The sequence below is a fragment of the Xenopus laevis genome, chromosome 9_10S, assembly GCF_017654675.1.
Source record: "Xenopus laevis strain J_2021 chromosome 9_10S, Xenopus_laevis_v10.1, whole genome shotgun sequence".
NCBI classification, from domain to species: domain Eukaryota; kingdom Metazoa; phylum Chordata; class Amphibia; order Anura; family Pipidae; genus Xenopus; species Xenopus laevis.
This window is the reverse complement of record NC_054388.1, coordinates 90,549,570-90,563,533: the sequence shown is the minus strand read 5'-3', so window position 1 is coordinate 90,563,533 and position 13,964 is coordinate 90,549,570. Positions and strand designations below refer to the sequence as shown.

The following is a 13,964-nucleotide window of genomic DNA, read 5'->3' as shown; positions in this document are numbered from 1 at the left end:
GTTGTGACCAGGGTGGTGCCGCCCCGAGTCCGTCACTAGGCGGATCGTTGTCACCACACACTCAGGGGCACATTTACATAGGGTCGAATATCGAGGGTTAATTAGTCCTCGATATTCGACCGTCGAAGTAAAATTTACCGCATTTCCTACGATCGAACGATCGAAGGATTAAATCCTTCGAATCGAACGATTTTTCTTTGATCAAAAAAATGTTAGAAAGCCTATAGGGAACTTTCCCATAGGCTAACATTGCTGTTCGGTAGGTTTTAGGTGGCAAAGTAGTTGGTCGTAGTTTTTTTTAAAGAGACAGTACTTCGACTATGGAATGGTCGAATAGTCAAACGATTTTTAGTTCGAATAGTTCGATTCGAAGTCCGAAGTAGCCAATTCGATGGTCGAAATAGCCAAAAAAATCATTCGAAATTCGAAGTTTTTTTTATTCTATTCCTTTACTCGAGCTAAGTAAATGTGCCCCCCAACTGTTGTAGCAGTGCACTTCTGGGACTTTTTAAGAACTGCTCACTTGAAAGTTAAATGTATCAATTTTTATTTATCTGATTACACAAAAAAAAAGCTTCTGAGGTCTGATGCATTTCATGTCACTTCTTCAGAGACCTCTCTGCACAAATCTTCCTGCCACAACCTCCCTTTTTCGGGCAGGTTGCGGCAGGGCCCCCCAGTCGGACCCTGAGTGCGATATTTCAAAAGGTTTAAATAAAAAAGTCTTTGTGTCCGGATACAAAATAAAACCATGTCTACCATGGCTGAAACCTAGCTCAACTGATATTCCATTATTGAAATATTTTTGAACATTGAATTTTTGACCATTATTAAAGCAGTAGAGGACAGTTGTTGGTGATTATTTGATAACTGATAATTTTTTGTAATTTCTAACTATGTCTGTTGGCTGGGTGTCTGAGCAAAATGTTGATGTTTAGATTGTTGTTCTTTTTATTTAGACTTCTAAGTATTTAGTTTTAACTTGATGTCATCATTTGAAGGTCCAGTGTTATGCATTCTTATCCTAAATAATCATCAGTTTCACTTAAAGATTCCAGACAGGTATCATGAGTGCTTATTGGGCATCAGTATTGGCCGTATGACTATTTTCAGCTCTTGAAAATGTCAGGCTTAGGTTTCAATTAATTTTTTCTTAAGATGAAAACTGTTGAGTGCCTTCCTCTAAGCTTCCTTACACTGAAGTACAGGATGTACTGACTGTCCTTGATATCAACTACTATATGTCCAAATGGAATGCTCTGTCTATGCTAATGTACCTTCAGTTCTTTCAGGCATTTAAAGTATTGGTCAGTTAGAAATAATTCAAGGTCATTTCATGAACTAGTCCACAAAATATGCTCTATGGCTTTGGTCAGTCAGTTTGCGACACTGACTGTGTTATTTGGATCTATTTTTCTAGTGGTCGCAGTGAGTCATCACAATGACTCTTCATCAACTGCAAGAAAATAATTTTATTTAACATAAGTGTAGGGTCCCATAGGGTGTTAATCTGCCCCTATGGCTTTAAGGCCCCACCCTTTGCTCAGTGTTATTGGCCAAGAGGTGATATGACAACTTCCTGCCACACTGCACTATAGTGTGTGTAAGGAGTGGCCTCTTCCTCTTTGGCTGCTGGATGCTGATCAGGGGAGCCTGGGTGCAGCAAGGCCCAGAAAGTCATGTGTCCAAGTCGGGGACCAGGCAACCCCGTGAATGAGGAATAGAAAGTGGCAGGTGAGCTCCCAGTACTAGTTCACTCTAGTAACGTAATATAGTCAGGGTTGAGCTAAAAAGAGCAGTTCTGAGCTCCAACATAGGAGTGATAGATTGGAGCCCAATCATTTTGTATGCACAGTCGTCTGGGTGTTGTAGTTGCACTACACCTTAAAGGGATAGCTTCCACTTAGCGAAGGCCCGGATCCAGCAGAGAGAGTCTAAATGTAACCCATGCTCCTACCTTAGCTGGACATTAACTATCTGTGGTGTGGATAGCCCAGATTAGCGTTACTTAAGCTTGTTTTATATGAGTCCAAGGTAATGTGTCACAACATGCCAAGTGTGAAACAGATATAACTGAAAGAAAACCCACACAGCGAGGGGGATATTTACTCATCCATCTGCACTGATAGCATGCATGCACATACACAATTAGTATGCAATATTTGAGGTGTTAATGCTTGTGTCTGAAATCCCTAGTCTGGTCTACTAATCAGCACTTTAGGAAACTGGGCTACTAAATGCTTCCATGTTTGCTCCATAGTGATTATGACAAACAAAGACAGGGGCTATTGAGATGTGGCTCAAAAGAAATTTTATAGTAAATTGCCAAATTAACCCTTTAGGGAATCCACCCCATTAATTTTATAGTAAATGGCCAAATTAGCACTAGGGAACCCACCAATTTAAAGGGAATAAAAGACTAGCAGGGGAATGTAATTAAAGAGAAAAGACAATTCGCACCGATAAGATTAAAAATCCACATCTCACAAAGGGGCAAATTCACTAAAGCGCGAAGCGCCGAACGCTAGCGTTAATTCGCTAGCGTTGGCCATTTTCGCTACTGTGCAAATTCACTAACGAACGCTGGCGTAGTTTCGCTAGTGTTACTTCGCAACCTTACGCCAGGCGAATCTTCGCTAGCGACGAAACTACGCAAATTCACTAACTTGCGCAGTGTAGCGAACGCTACCTTTTACGCTAGACTTCCTTCGCCACCTCAGACCTGGCGAAGCGCAATAGAGTAGATAGGGATTGTTTCAAAAAAAGTCAAAATTTTTTCTAAGTCCCAAAAAACGCTGGCGTGTTTTCTACATAGCGGGTGATAGGCTGAAAAAGATCAAAAATTTTTTGGGGCTCCCCTTCCTCCCCCCTACATTTCCTGACTCATGGCAACTTACCTAGACAGTGGGCACATGTGTAGGGCAAAATAAAATTTTTATTGGCTGATTTGAAGGTTTTCTAGGCATTTGTAGTGCAGATACGTGTTCCTCCATTGAAATTTGAATTTCGCGCCGTATGCAAATTAGCCTTCGCTAGCGCAACTTCGCTTTATTTAGCGAAACAACGCTAGCGCAACTCCGCAACCTTTCGCTACCCCTGTGCGCAACTTCGCATTTTAGTGAATTTGCGTAGCGCTGGCGAAAATTCGCCTGGCGAAGTGCGGCGAAGTTGCGCCTGGCGCAACTTCGATTCTTAGTGAATTTGCCCCAAAGTTCCCTAAACTGTTATTGCAGAGGGAATTTTAATTGCGCACTCTTAAGAAATGCTTGAAGGTGTCGTAATCTTTTGGAGCAAACATAAAATTCGCTAACGCTCTTCCACTGTCGGAAGTGGTGCAATTAAATTTGCACAAAGCAAAATTTGTTCGCGCAAAGGCATAGCTTTTCGCATTGCGAATAGTTTTCCCATTACAGACTTTTATTACCTTCCCCCGTAGAAGTCAAACTTAGAATGGAATAAACTGCAGGTCCACATGGTCTTTCAGATGGCAGCTTTAATTCAAAGTTATTAGCTTAGCTTCCATGTTCAACTTTCAATATAAATATCATCTAAAGAATTTTCAGTCTGCTTGGCCCCCTTATGCTGCCTACCTTCCCTATTCCTTCAGAGTAGGTGGCTCTACAACTGCCACCAGGGTCAGACTGGGGGGCCCGGGCCCACCGGGACCTCTGTCCAGGGCCCCGTCTGGCCCCCTACTGTGAGATGCCACTCAGGCCACATTCATGTTTTCCACAGCGCAGAATTTTTTTGTGGCATTCCTATATCGGAAGAGGGGTCAGACCCAGCGGGGGCTCATAAGGGTTGGGGCCCACCGGGTTTTTTCCCAGTTTCCCGCTGGGCCAGTCCGACACTGACTGCCACTGCAAGGGTTCCCTCTGTGCAGCAACAGGGTATATCTAGTCCTAGATCCCTATACACTGGGCTCCTGACTGGCGAGGTACCGCCGGGGTGTTGACCCTTTACATACTAAAGAGGAAGCAGCTCACTGTGCTATCTTTTATCCCTGCCTGAATGCCACAGAGGAGAACTTGTTCTAGAACCATCTCAAGGGTATTCCCTACCTAGAAGAGACATCTAGTGACTTGAATAATAATAATATATATAATTCTAGTAAAGTTTTGAGAAAAGTTTCAATTTTTTTCCTAACCAGAAGGTCATCAGAGCTCCTGACAACTTCCTTGGTGGTCAGAAACTGACCAGCCGGTGGCACTATTGTAACAAAATTAATTTATATTAACAGTCCACGTATCCCTTCATATCTTGGAATGAAAAACAAATTAAATAATGAATGTACATTGCAAAAGTTCTTACAATAGCACTCTCATCAATTTTACATTCACTTACTTTAAAGCATTACTTATCCTTTAAGTGGCTTTTTATATTCTTATATTTAAAAATAGAAGGTACATTATTTTTAGTGTATGTGTCTATTCAGGTACTGTAAATGTTTTTTGATCTAGCTGAAGCAATGTTTTTGTCTCATATTTACCCATTTTTTTAGACCTGCATCCAAATTAGTTTTGAGATTTTTATTTTTCAAGTGACACAGCATGGGATATTTACCATTCATTTATTAAGCCAGCATTTGTAGGGATTTTGTGTTCATGGACGACTCTTTATTCATTCTTATGGCAATCAACACCAAAGTAATGCAATTTAACCCAAAAGGCTCCAGGAATCTAACATAAAAGCACTCTGAGAGACCCTTTGTTTAACAGCTTGTGCTTAGAGCCTCCATGGCAACATATTCACATTCCTTTCCTATTATTCACCTTTCCTATTATTTAGGGCAGGGATCCCCAACCTTTTTCACACGTGAGCCACATTCAAATGTAAGAAGGGTTGGGGAGCAACATAAGCATGAAAATGGTTCCCGAAGATGCCAACGAAGGGCTGTGATTGGCTATTTGGTAGCCCCTATGTGAACTGGCAGCCTACAGGAGGCTCTATTTGGCAATACAACTTGTTTTTATGCAACAAAAATTTTACTCCAAGCCTGGAATTCAAAAATAAGCACCTGCTTTGAAGCCACTGGGAGCAACATCCAAGGGGTTGGGGAGCAACATGTTGCTCAGAAGCCACTGGTTGGGGATCACTAATTTAGGGAATGGGATTTTTTAAGAACATTGTGATACTTGAACCCCTTTTCCCATTCTTCTGGAACATTATACCTGGCAGGAAAAGCTATCCATATTCAGATATTCAGAGCTGTATGTTAATTCATCACTTTTCTTGCCTTGTTACCAGTTGCACCAGCAAAATTATTCAGTCATCTATACAAATGATAAACACGTGCACAAAGACAGGCCAATACTACGCTGGTAGTATTTCTATTTTATTTTAGCTTCAATATTTGAAAAAAAATGGTTAATGGTTAATGAAATGAGTAGCAACATATTGCTGACATTCTGCAGAAAAGTCAATATTATGCCTAGCAGACAATGTGCATAAGAAGGAAATAATGAGTGCATCTGACAGACCTAAGGTTTCCTGGTAAAGATCCTAGGAACTGTTTGGCTAATACGAGAAGGCTATGCTAGATATAATTTAATTAGTCCGTGGCAATTACAACAATTACAACAAGGGTGTCCGTGCCATGTGATAATTGTGTCCGATCATGCTCTTTCCTACACAGAGACTTAAATAAATCCATAGCAATTTAGTCATATTTTACAACCATATAAATGAAAGCATTGGTCTTAATGGTGGTTTACCCAGCCTTGTGGCATCAATATTCTGTATCTGTAATCACAAAATTATAGTTTTATATATATAGTATTTGGAACAGGAAATGTCATCTGTTATAGACTTCTTTTACTCTGTAATATTAAAACAATATCTCATTAAGCTGCATGATATTTGTGGCAAAATTTGGGGTTTGTTTAATTTTTAAATGATTTTTAGCAATCTTAAGATATGGTGATCTCAATTATAGAATGATCCGTTATCCAGAAAACCCCAGATTCTGGAAAATAGATCCCATACCTGTACAAAATAGGGACTTATGGAATGCAGGATTTGGTTGAGCAGAACTGAATGCAAATCCCCAGATCCTAAACATTCCAAATAATTGATCCCATACTTGTACAGAATAGGGACCCATATCAATACAAAGTAGGGGGCTCACAGTAAAGTGACTGTGAACTCGATACAATTATTTGGGAGTTTTGTTAAACTTGAATATGCAAATACGAGTTTAGATTCAGTTTTCCGTAAAAACAAATTGCAGATTTGTTCCATCCTTAATACAAAAGCTTATCATGGTACTGTAAAGGCTTTATTAGTCATGAAGTGGGTGATTAATAGTCATACATTGTTCTGTGTAGACGAGGTCTTGGAATCAATAATTGTTCTTTTTTTTATATGATATCATTACATTTAACAATCAGTAGCATCTATGAGAAAGTAATGCAGCTATTTGTTGTGGATGCAAGGACACAGAATCATTTTATGTAAGATTTAAAAAATAAAAAATAGAAAATAAGATTTCTCCCTGCCTTCCTAATTCAATTTTCCTCTCTACATCAGATTGTATTATCTTTTATTAACGTTGACAATGTGATATAAGAGTATCTATGCTATATAACATGTAGGACTGTTAAGTAAATGAAACCACACCTGTAAATAAATTAGACTTTCTTTTTATTATACAGGTATGGGATCTGTTATCCAGAATGCTTTGGACCTGATGCTTTCTGGATGGATATTTCTGTAATTTGGATTTTAATACCTCGAGTCTACTAGAAAATCATGTAAACATTAACTAAATTCAATAGGCTGATTCCGCTTCCAATAAAGAATAATAATATTATTAATTGAGTCTATGGGAGGCAATCTTTACGTAATTTGGAGCTTTCTGGATAGTGGGGCCCAGATAATATAGGATATATTTATATTCAGTTTGGTTGTTTTAGTCCTTTAATAATAAAATGCAAAGTGTGTATTCCAGCTGAGACCAAGGGATAAAAACTGTAGATTTGGGCACCCTTGTGCCATCAGCCTAAGGGATGAAAGCTGAATCAGGGTTGCCAAGTAAACCCTTTCCTGATGCTTCTAAAGTCTACTGTGTTCCAATCTCTGCCAGCCTAAGAACTAGTAGTCTAAGTTCCAATGTTCCACTAATCTCCCCGAATCTGAGCATGTGCCCTGACCCTAAAGTGTAGGCAGTGATGCACTGCACCTGTTAGCAATCCCTTTTTGGCAATTTCAGTTGTAATGGCTGATATTGGAGGTCAGCACCTTGAAGACAATACTGACACTAATCAATGATATAGGCTGGCTCTAACAGTGTTTATTCAATGGCTTTCTTATAAATACAATTTATGTTTCTCTGAAAGACATAGAAAAGACAATCGGTAGGCCTAACCAGGAATACCCTGGATGATATGGCAGATTTAGTAATCCTTGGCTTTTAGTATCTGCCCTTATGCCAATCAACATTTAATGGGTTCCTGTAATAAAATTACCTGGTGGTCTAGTGGTGCGGCGGCGTGGACGGCCGCCACGCCGCCGCGCTCCTGTTCTGGCCTCAGCGCCGGCGCCATCTTGGTTCTCTAGCATTGGTGCACGTTTTGGCGCGAAATTCTGAGGTATTTAAGGCCCATTCTTACTCCCAGTCAGTGCCCGTGATAGAATCTTGATTCTGGTGGTTCCTGAAGCCTTGTGCTGTCTGTTCCTGTGAAACTTGTATCTGTTATTCCGGTTTTGATCCCTGCCTGTTCCTGACTATTCTGATATCCGAATCCTGACCTTTGCCTGCATCTCGACTACTCTTTCTGCCTGACCCCATCTGTTTGATTACCCGGTTTGACCCTTGCCTGCCTGACGATTCTTGATATCTGCCTGCCTCGACCCTGCCTGTCTGACGATTCTCTTGCCTGCTCCATTTGTACCGTGACCTTCGGCCCAAAAGACTATCTACCTGCTGTGCCCCTCTGCTAGCCAGAACATCTCGCCTTGTACCCCTCGTTAAGTCCAGGTGGCTCTCAAGTAAGCTGAGGGCTCCTCCTGAAGCCCAACGGTGGTCACACTACTGGTGAAGCCGAGCCGAGACCAGGGTACTTGGCACCTGTTCTGGTATTGGGTGCCGGCCGTGACAGTTCCTTATAGCTGACATATTTTTGCAGCTACCTTTACCCAGACACTCTGGCCATATCTGCTAATTCTAAGCTGGGCACTTTCTCATTTACAGTATATGAGATACCCCCAGCTGACACATGTTAAGTAGAAAATCCAGTTTTAGTGAGTGAGAAGTAAAAAATACACGTGTTAAAGTTGCAGTATACCCATTTGTTCAACATGTAAATAAATAAATAGTGTTTGTGTTGAACATACAGTACGTTTTGTCTATTGTTTTAATCATAAAAAGCCAATGGTGTTTGTTATTGCTTGAGCTAAACAGTGCAAGCATAGAAACTTAAGCTCCTCCATGTTTGTCCCTTGCAAGGTTGAACATTGCCTGTCTCCTTTATTTTATAGGCAGCAGGAGTCCATTATACAGGGGGGATTATTTGTCTACTGATAATTTAATTAACCACTTCTATGTTATGTGTGTATTTATGTCAGATTTTGTATATTATATTGTATATAAGTTCAGGGTGTCTCTTAAAGAACAAGTGATACAAAAAAATGTTTTATGTACATTTAAATATAATGTACTGTTATTTTGCATTCGAAAAAGTTTTCATTTGGAAACATTACTTTGTTTTCTGTGCATTAAAGCCTGCTGTAAATGCTTCACAAGTTAGCCATGCCTGTGTCCTTCCCTATTTGGTGCAAGGTGTGGAATTCAGCTCTTTGCATTTTATACAATACTGTAAATAAAGGGGTGCAGAATATAGCAAGCACATTTTTTTTTTCTTTTTTGCACTTTGCATCTTTTTTGTAAAAGATCCATTTCAGCACTTCCTTTAGAAGAAATCAGGTCTATGAACATTTTCAGACAAGGGCGACATTTTAATCATTGGTGCATGCAGTTTCAGCAGATTCTCATAGGACCCAATGGAGGACGGACAGAGCAAATTAAATCTCCCCATATGTCATCGCAAACAAACGTAATAATGAGATGATATGGTCTCATACATACTACAATAAATATAATGTTTAATTTTAAGAGGTTGCCTATAAAAACATTTCTCTTCTATATTTGTGTCTCCACAGCAAATATCTTGACAGTGATCATCCTGTCACAGTTGGTGGCCCGCAGACAAAAATCCTCTTACAACTATCTCCTGGCGTTGGCTGCTGCAGACATCATGGTCCTGTTCTTCATTGTATTTGTTGACTTCCTGCTGGAAGACTTCATTCTTAACAAGCAGATGCCTCAAATGTTGGATAAAATCATCGAAGTCTTGGAGTTTTCTTCCATCCATACTTCTATCTGGATCACGGTTCCTTTAACTATCGATAGATACATAGCAGTGTGTCACCCTCTTAAATACCATACTGTGTCTTTCCCGGCCCGTACAAGGAAAGTCATTGTAAGTGTATACATCACATGTTTTTTGACTAGCATCCCATACTACTGGTGGCCAAATATTTGGATTGAGGATTACACAAGCACATCAGTACACCATATCCTCATCTGGATCCACTGCTTTACAGTTTACCTAGTCCCCTGCTCCATATTTTCTGTGCTAAATTCAATTATAGTATACAAGCTCCAGAGGAAAAGCAATTTTCGATTGAGAGGTTACTCAACTGGGAAAACTACTGCCATTTTGTTTACAATTACATCTATCTTTGCCATTCTTTGGGCACCTAGAATAATTATGATACTCTACCATCTTTATGTGTCCCCCATACATAACAGCTGGTTGGTGCACATTATAACGGACATTGCTAACATGTTAGCGCTGTTAAACACGGCAATTAATTTCTTCCTCTACTGTTTTATTAGCAAACGGTTTCGCACAATGGCAGCCGGGACATTAAAGGCGTTTTTCAAGTGCCAGAAACAACCTGTTCAGTTTTATACAAACTACAATTTTTCTATAACCAGCAGCCCCTGGATTTCCCCAGCGAATTCACACTGTATTAAAATGTTTGTTTACCAATATGATAAAAATGGGAAGCCATTAAAAGTATCTCCATGAAGGATAGGTATGGTAATTGTTTATTGAATGCTACTTGATGCTATTGTGGCAGTTTATTTTGCACTCATGTGCAATGGTGCTTCTATGGGTCATCTGATATAAAGATGCTCTTGAATGAAAGCACATTTAGCCAGTTGCAGCCATCGTAGGATCCATTATGGAGGTGCAGGTGGTATGATAGAATATGTTGAAGCGTCTCTCAACAGAAACGTCCTTTGAGGTTTTTGGTTTGAGTTTTTACTGTAAAGACTGACATTTACAAGCAGTAGTGCAATATCAAGTTCTTGAAACATCTCCTTAAAGACACTTTGTGGTGCTTAGTTAATATCATACATAGCAGCTATATTAGCTCTTCAAATATTCCACCCTAAGCAGATTTTTTTCTGGGGAATGTTTCTATTATCTTTTCCTTTATCTGATGTGCACATGGTTGAGAAGATCTGTCACATATATACAGAAAAAAACAAGACTGAATGGTTGATTCATTTGCCCGACAATAAAAGTTTGTGTATTATGTCACAAAGACTTTAGTTATAACTACAGAGCATTTTGCAAAAATTCTACTGTCTTTAATCAACGGAATGTGAATGACGATGTTTTGTTTATGGTGTGACTTGCATCTTCCCCCTTATAGTTTCTGTGAGCTGTATGTGTGTGTTATCCACTGCAATTAATATCACATATAGCTGTTTGCTTGAATTTTGAATGAACAGTTTCTTAAATATGCCAATTGTTGTGAACGCCTGTTAAACTCTAAACACATGCCTTAATAAACAAAATCAGCATAGGTTTTTTTTTATCTGAAGGGGATAAAAAGCACATCAAGCTTGAACTTCAGAACAAGTACTTCCATTCTTATTGCCACAAACTCTAGCGGAGAGCTTGCCGAGTAAATAATTTACTTTTGCTCTTTGCTCCAAGTAGGCGGTTTAGAGGTTACTCTTTGTGTTACTGAGCAGTTTCCTGTGCTAGTTAATGGTTCCGTTGCTTTATAGCTTTAGACTATGTGCTGTATACCAAAACAGTGAAATGCACTTGATTTTCGCACTTTGGGCAACATATTGTTTTTAGATCCTGGTGAATTCATAGTAAACTATTGCATTTGGGCTTTAAATAATGTCGATCTATTGCAGTGGATTTTCCCACTAATTGCGTTAGCTGCACTCACTCTACTAAATCATATAGGAATAATTGCAATAACACAGTTTGCAAAAATTCATTTTCCGCCATGTCACTTATGGCAAGGTGTTCATGGCCAATGTTCAACACTAAAATGTGTGAACAACATTCTTGGTCTGTATTGTCATCTAGCAGAGGTTTAGTCTTTGCTGTCATAATGATATTTATTTTGTTAACACTTTGATAACACTGTATAGGAAATGTATTTATAGAATTAGAATGTTGCAAAAACCCCTTGATGTAAATACTTTCTTTAAAATGTGCAATACAGCCACTCTCTTATAAAGCTTTGTTTCCTTTTTATGATATAGGTAGTATTCGCAAAGGATTTATCTATACTTTTTATAGCACTGTTTCAATTCAGCATTTGGAATGTAATTCAGAAACATTTAACGTGCAATTTTATTGAAGTGGAAATAACGTTTTTTTGCAAATAAATTAGTTATTTATCAATTGTGTTTCTTAAAATTAGAAAGCAAAACTAGACTTTATGCATATTTTATGAGTTGAGTTTCGCTTTATGGTTAAAAATGAATCTTTTTAGAAACTCTAGTGTTTGAAAATTGTGTGTTTTCAGGGAGATTTGGGGCAAAATATCAATAGTGCCATAGGGTCTAATATGTGATGTTTTTTTTATTAATAATAATAATAATAATAATAATAATAATAATAGACTTAATTTGATGCAAAAAAAATAATGGGTTGTGTTTTGTTCAAATGCTTGACCTCTTGTTTGAGCCAGATGGCATATTGTATAGAATGCACACGTAAAATATGTCATAAGAGGATATATATATTTTAATGTTTGTTATATGGCTTATCCCAAAATGCTCCTGTAGAAATTCCACAATAGTCCAATAAATGGAGATGTGTTAAGCAACAAAATAAATTACAATCATGTTATGGGGTAATGGTGTGGATTTATCCATGGGTTACTATAACTTCCTTTTGATATGGATTTAAGGATCAGGACATCTTTGTTCTTTGCATAAAAACCCACCAGCCTACACTCGTCTATATTTGTTTAGTTAATACATTGCCATGAGCTGGGTCAAACAGTAGTTTATAAAAATATAGCTGTACAATCATACCCTAAATGGGGAATACACAGATCAAAAACACATTCAGTATGAAGGCAATATCCTAAAGAAGCTTAATAGCACCCAAATGTTCAAAACATATTTTCATAGTACAGAGAAGCCCGACCTAATTTTTCACTATTTCACACTAGATGAAATGGTTACACCCAAAAAATCCAAATTACTAGATTAAACCGCAAAGTACAATCTTTCTTTAAAGATCTTTAGCAGCACAAGCATAAGGTTAGGGCTAGACAGGGCTGATATGAGCCTCCTGAAATCTGCAGTCTGATTTCAGCCCCTGACTGCGAGCAGAATCCCATTCTGTGTCAGCTCCGGCACAAACACACGGCAGATTTTGGTGAAGAAACCGAAGACTTTGCATTTTGAGCTGAAATCTACCGAGTGTGTTCACCCCTGAGCCGACACAAGGACTAGACGTAAACACAGAAGAAGATTCTGCTTGCGGTCAGTGGCTGACCCAGCCTAAAACAAATAACTCCATTTTATTTAGAGACTAAAAGCATGGAGACAAATACAGGTACAAATTTGACGTTAAAAAGGTACAGAGGTCTCCCTATGTCCACCTCACTTCTTCAGGACACAAATATATATCTTTCAACTGGATGTTACACTTTAATACAAATTTGGCAGGCAGTAATTCCAGGGCTTCCTTTATGTGTTGGATTTATAGCCATTATCATTTAAGTTGCATAAAAAGAGCAAATTTAGCATTACTGACACACTGTACACATCACCACTAAAGCTAGCACCTCAAAGTTGGAGGAACGTCTTTCTTTTTGGAAGATTGGCACACATCAACATGGAAAGTATCAAATGTGTTGTGGGTGCAAGGATGTCCAATCATCTAAAACCTAAAAATGGTGTGAAAAATCATTTGGTACCTAAACATTATGCAGTGTGTCAACAAGGGGACCCCAAGGTCAAGGCTGCCATCATAAACCCCCCTGATTTTTCACTAAGGACCCATATTGTACATTATTTAATGCTTGCTTTTAGGGCTTCAGTAAAAACTGACCCTTGTATTGCCTGATGGTACCCTAACAGATGCCCTGGCAGCATTATTGGATTTTTTTGGATCATCATAACTTAAGTCTATTAGAAAATCATGTAAACATGAAATAATCCCAATAGGCTGGTTTTGCTTCCAATAAGGATTAATTATATCCTAGTTTGGATCAAGTACAATGTATTGTTTTATTATTACAGAGAAAACGGAAATCATTCTTAAAAATTTTGATTATTTGATTATAATGGAGTCTATGGGAGATGGCCTTTCCATAATTCTGAGCTTTCTGGATAAGGAATTTCCGGATAATTGATTCCATACCTGTACAGTGAAGCCTCGATTTTACATACCCTGATTTTACTTTTTCCCTAATTTTGCAGCTTTTTGTGTTCCCACCAATATACAATATAATTTATAATACATTTTCCTGGATTTTACACATTTTTCTCTAGGGCCCTTGAGAAACATATAATGGGGGTTCTACTGTATCTATATTAACAGACCTCATGAAACACAATGAGCAAGACATACAGACAAAGCTGAATTTGTATAGTACTTTCATACTTGTATGGTTATACTTTT

At 38.6% G+C, this 13,964-nt stretch overlaps 1 protein-coding gene across 1 annotated transcript in view; it reads left to right on the top strand.

Annotated features, from left to right (window-relative positions):
• Positions 1-13,494, top strand: part of gpr139.S (G protein-coupled receptor 139 S homeolog) — a 56,732-nt gene extending 43,238 nt beyond the window's left edge. The window contains exon 2 of the mRNA XM_018237780.2: positions 9,160-13,494. Within this exon, the coding sequence (XP_018093269.1) occupies positions 9,160-10,094 (935 nt within the window). The 3' untranslated portion in view covers positions 10,095-13,494. The remainder of the gene's footprint in view (positions 1-9,159) is intronic.
• The last annotated feature ends 470 nt before the right edge of the window (positions 13,495-13,964 follow it).